This window comes from Cryptomeria japonica, unplaced genomic scaffold, assembly GCF_030272615.1.
Source record: "Cryptomeria japonica unplaced genomic scaffold, Sugi_1.0 HiC_scaffold_1187, whole genome shotgun sequence".
Lineage (NCBI taxonomy): Eukaryota > Viridiplantae > Streptophyta > Pinopsida > Cupressales > Cupressaceae > Cryptomeria > Cryptomeria japonica.
The window spans coordinates 20,493-25,948 of NW_026729772.1; the positions used below are offsets into that span (position 1 = coordinate 20,493).

General features: G+C 29.2%; 1 protein-coding gene across 1 annotated transcript; it reads left to right on the plus strand.

Moving 5' to 3' along the window:
• Positions 1 to 235: 235 nt before the first annotated feature.
• LOC131873194 (putative methylesterase 13, chloroplastic) lies at positions 236 to 980 on the plus strand. Its single transcript, XM_059216233.1, has 3 exons — positions 236 to 328; positions 421 to 552; positions 681 to 980. The coding sequence occupies exons 1-3, from the start codon at positions 236 to 238 to the stop codon at positions 978 to 980; spliced, it is 525 nt and encodes a 174-aa protein (XP_059072216.1).
• Positions 981 to 5,456: the final 4,476 nt, after the last annotated feature.

Consider the following 5,456-nt stretch of genomic DNA (forward strand, 5'->3'; position numbering starts at 1 on the left):
ATCAAAACATAACTTCGAGCAGCCTAAAACAAATTGAGTTGATGACTCAACCACTACTAGATGAGAATCCATCACATTAAGTTGATGACTCAACCACTGCAAGATGGAAATCCAAAATAACTTAACCACTACAAAATGAAAATCCAATTTGAAATTCACTTCCAACAAAATATTCTTATCAATTAAGGTTATATTGGTTGGCCACAGCGCTGGTGGATTCAATTTGAGTTTTACCATGGAGCGTTTTCCACATAAAATTGCTGCAGCTGTCTTTGTTACTGCCGTCATGCCCCTCAGTGGAACGACTCTCCCTAAGTTGTTGAAGGAGGTTTAATGAATTCTTTTTCTTTCTACTAATTCCTGCACTGCCAACAATCTTTAAATTACAATGCCATTTCTCTGAAAGTATATATTGAACAGATCGTATCCGTAATCGGAGGCTTAGGAGACTCTACATTTTACTATGCAAATGGGAAAGAGAATCCAGCAACATCCTTCAAGTTTGGCACCCAGTTTGCGCGAGAATTTTTATCACAGAACAGTCCTTCTTGGGTAAATCACTTGACAACAGAGACAGTTTGGTTGCAAATTACAAAAATAGAATTGATTAATTGGCTGTGAATTATTCTGCTATTATGAAATTTCAATTGATGGGTAGATTATTATGGCACTAAATGCAGGATCTGACGTTGTGGGAGTCGCCGGAAAAGAAATGTCCAATATGGCAAGAACCTCTTTTGTATACAGCTAAAAACTATGGAAGTGTTAGGAGAATATTTGTTGTGTCGAAGGTGGATAAGGTTATTGTGGAGGCGTTCCAGAGAAAGATGATTGCAGAGAATCCTCCACAAATGGTATACGAAATTGAAGGATCTGATCACACCGTATTCTTCTCTATGCCTCTTCAACTGGCTGAGGTGCTCATGAAAATTGCTAATACGAGTGTGAAAGTGAAGCAATCAGCTGCAGATGGATTTTAGTATAGTTTGTAATATCTAGAAATCTTCGACTATACTTGTCAGATACAACTTTGTAATGGTTCTCTTCAACTCCCTAGGCTAAATTCCTCTCGTTTAAAATAGTTAAAAATTGTAATGGTTCTTAATACTGCAAAAGTGAAATTTGCATATCTAGGTCATTTTTATTTTCTATTGTGTATATTTTACTATAATTATATATTAATAAGTTATATAATATTGTATCAGATTGACTTTATTTTATTTATTTATGTATTTGATTATTTGTTATTTAATATTTTTATTATTATTTATTTTTTAAAGAGTTCATGGATATGGAGGTAATCTCATAGCAATAACTTTGATCTTTCTAAATTTAAAATTTAAAATTCAAATTTGATTAACTCGGTTCTTTTATCTTTCTATTTGGGTCATTTTGTTTATGCATCTTTTAACACATCAACATGGCTAGAATATATTGTTATCTCTTGAAATATAATTGCTGTCATTAAGATTTCTAGTCAAATTTTAAAGATTTCTAGATAGCTTTCTATAACAACAAAAATTATCAAATTAAAATTGATTTTTAATTTCTAATTTATTAGTAATTCAAATTTAATTCAGCTAAGTTAACTTGAAAATATAAATGTAATATAACTAGCTATATTATTTGTTTCCTAATTAGTTTAAAATAAAAAACTTGAAATGAAAATGAGGGTAATGAGAGAAAATTCAAGTTGAGTTTTCTTGAGTACTTGCATTTGATTCCTAAGTTATACAATTTAATTGAAGAATCCCTAATAATAATATATTTTCCTAACCAAAATAATGTAATCTTCAAAGGAACTTAACACTCATATTTTAGGTTATAATTTAATAATTATATAATATATGACATATAAATTAGAGGTTAAATTTCATAGATAGAGCATCAACATTTAAATTAACCAATGTTTCATCTAATGCTTGTAATTGAAATATTGATAGATATAATTTAGTTTTTTTATTCTTTTGATATAAGTCGATCAAATAAAATCAACAACACTCTACTTCCATTATAAATAATTGATCAAGTCCAAGGTTCTTTTTGCCAATTGTTGAAATGTTAAAGTAGCCAGTTGGTCTTTATGATTTGTTTAACAAGGAGCCTATGTTGCTAAAATGGCAAGATAGACAATTCTTACACTTAGAGTTAAATGTATTCAAATATTATATTTTTTAAAAGATTTGAATTAAATGATTCTAATCTAACTAAAATGTACCAAAATTTTTAAAGAAAATACAAAATGAAGTTAATTTTTGAAGGAATGAATAGTAAATTTAGATAGTAATTAGTGCTCTTACTTTTATCCCTAATTATAAATGGTCTAATGAAATTCAAAAAACCTATAATATATTGTTCAATATTTAGTTCAATAAAAAACACTATCAATATACAATTTTGAGCATTTTTTAATAAAATATATGAGTTTGATGATATTATATACATGTTTTTAACATATTAACCTTAGTTTTACACTCTAACAATATTCGATCAAGTTATTCAATTTAAAAAGCATAAAATACCATTAAATTACTTTGAATAAAGAGAAAATCCGCAATAAATAGTTATGATATGAAATGAGTTAATTGCAACTTTAAGCAAGAATACTTGCATTGAAAATCCAACAATTTTTTTTTTTTTTTCAAAGTTATGACCTTTGATGATGTTTCTAAAAGTGACTTATATACTAGAATTATGGGCACCTAACACTACCTCTATATGATTAAGTAGGCTTGGATCCTAAAATAATCCTTGGGTCCAAAATTTATAAAGTCATTTTTTTTAATTTTAAGTCTAAAAATTAAATTACATATTTCCTTGATTGGGCATAAGAGAATGACACCGCTCATCACTTGGGGTTATGCTAGTAAATGAACTACAATAATGAATTACAAAGAACACACCCAAAAAGGATTATTTTATTGCAAAATTAAAAGAGCAATAAAATCTTGGCTCATTGTTGCAACTATAGATCTATAGGTCTATGAATTGATCTTGAATTTTTTAAATACCTTTAGAGATAAATTATGTTAGGAGTGATAATGCAATGAAATCTTAGGTAAAAGTACAAGGTTGTGTCACACTTTTGACTAGCTTATCAACACAAGTGAATTTGAGAACTTCTAACTAAAAGTTAATTTTGGTAAAAAAAATCAAGCTAAATATGTCCACAAATTTTCCAACCAAAATATTCACTAAATCATATGTAGCACCACTTTAATGCCAACTTACAAAAAAGTAAAATTATTAAAAAAATGGATGTTTCAATAACCCTTACTCATGCAATTAACATTTTTAAAATTGTAATTTAAATTCCCTTTTATAAATCTATAAGTTTAATTTTTAAAAATATATATTTTAATATTTCAATCATATTTTATATTTTATTTGGATATTTTAACTCAAATTAGTTATCAACACAAACATATACATTGATGATCATGTAAATAAAGAATATTAAAATTTATTAATTTATTTGGAAAATAATATGATGCACTAGATAGGAGTAATATGATTCACTAGATAGGAGTAATGACTTAGTTTTTTTGACATGTTTGTGATATAGTTTATCATTTTTTCTTGCAAGTAATTTTGTTATCATGGATAAATTGTTGGCCTTTGATGTCTCATAGCTCATTTCTGCTCATTCCAAGCTTTTAACAAGTTGTTAAATTTAAATTTAAATTGATTTTGTAGGCCGGGTTTGCATAAGTAAAATTTGTTATATAAATGTATTGAGGTTTCTGTCTGGTTCTATCCAAGAAGAGTTTGGCCTTTTCTTTCTTTCAACAAGTTATTGAATGATTCGGTAAGGTGATTGTCCTTATTTTCTATTGTAAGCTTCTATGGTGATTATGTGAGCTTCTTCCTATAAATCGGCTCCAGGTCTTTAGCTTTGTATGACATGAGCTTTTACTCTTAACATCTGCTATAGTCTCTGAGGATGTTGCAAATTTATTGTAAAGGTTTGGCAACACTTGTTGTGATGCTTTTCTGGGCTAACTTCTCATCAAGTGCTTGCTGTAGGATTAGCCTAGTGGTTTTTATGTAGGTTTGGTCACGATATGCCTTGCAGGGCGTTCCCCTTGAGGTTTCTGGTTCTTCATTACTCATTTAGGGAGTTTCTTGACATAGCTCTCTTATTTAAGCTCTGTAGTGTTTTCTTTGACATTGATCTTGGTCGAAAGATCTTTTGCAGATCATCTGTAACATGCTCTTGAGGATTTGATTCTGGCTATCATAGGCAAAGTAGTTATCATTTTTAGGCTGGAGCAGCTCTTCCTAAAATTGTAAATTTCTAGACTAATATCTCTTTGTCATATAGCTCTGTTGGATGGGATTTCCCAGAGGCCATTGTATCTGGTTCTCTTTCTTATTTGTTGAAGTATCATTAGATTCTAATCCTATAAGGGATCTTGGCGAGACAGTAGGTTTTCTTCCTCCATTCTTTCCTACTGGTGCCCACATTGAATGGAGTTTGTAATCATTTTCTTTAATTAATAAAAAAATTTCAGGCTTCGGCCTTTTACCGATCAAAAAAAATAAAAATTATTATTCATTATTTATTATTTCTAAGATAGGGGTCTAGGAATTGATCTTGGAAAATTTGTAATGCCTTTAGAAGTGAATTAAGGTAGCGATAATGGTATAATAAAGTCTTACCTTTTTAGCAAGGAGGGTTTTATTGAGCCAATCAACCACTTCCTTCATATTTAGAATACGAGTCTAGAAGAAGTTTAGGTTCCATTCCACACTCATTTATTCATGAATAAGATCTTGTATAAGATGTTTCCTAGTACTTCTAGTGAATCTCTTGATGATGGTACTAGTAGGAAAAGCTTTTCTAGGATTATATTAAAATATTCAAGGAATGAACTTATTGAAAATTTTATACTTATTTGACATTACATTTACATGTGTCTTCCTTATAATGAAGTTGCCTTTGCAAACCTTCAAAAATTTATTATCCATTTAGTATGATTGGTGAACTTGGAGAGAAAATAAACCACTCTAGATTTATATTTGAGTTTCCATATGGTAAAATATATTTCCTTTGTAATTTTAAAAATGACACCTTGGTCATTTTATAAGTTACATTAGGTTGTACTCTAGTAATAAGAGATTTTCATCAAGAATTTCATCAAACGCAACCATTGCATGGGATTAGTCATTTATCTTACAATAACATTATATTGCCTCTTCAATCAACTAATTAATTTGTATCTTCAGTACATCCCTCAAAGTAGTGGTGGGACTATAAGGCATCTAATTTATGTAGGAATCTCCCCACTCGATCCTTTAGTTATTCTTTAGTTTTATCATTCTTGCTCATTACTCCTTAAAACTAGGCACTTTAGTTTGGACAGACTTATCAATGGCCAAATTGACACATGCAACACAATTTTAGAAAATATACTTCAACTCTATTGAAAAATATAGTAGATATGAAGATATAC

Excerpts from the sequence above, each read along its gene's own strand:
- LOC131873194 (XM_059216233.1), top strand. The coding sequence starts at position 236 with ATGGAGCGTTTTCCACATAAAATTGCTGCAGCTGTCTTTGTTACTGCC. Across the intron at positions 329-420 it reads TCCCTAAGTTGTTGAAGGAG|ATCGTATCCGTAATCGGAGG; the intron begins GTTTAATGAATT and ends TATATTGAACAG. Across the intron at positions 553-680 it reads CACAGAACAGTCCTTCTTGG|GATCTGACGTTGTGGGAGTC; the intron begins GTAAATCACTTG and ends CACTAAATGCAG.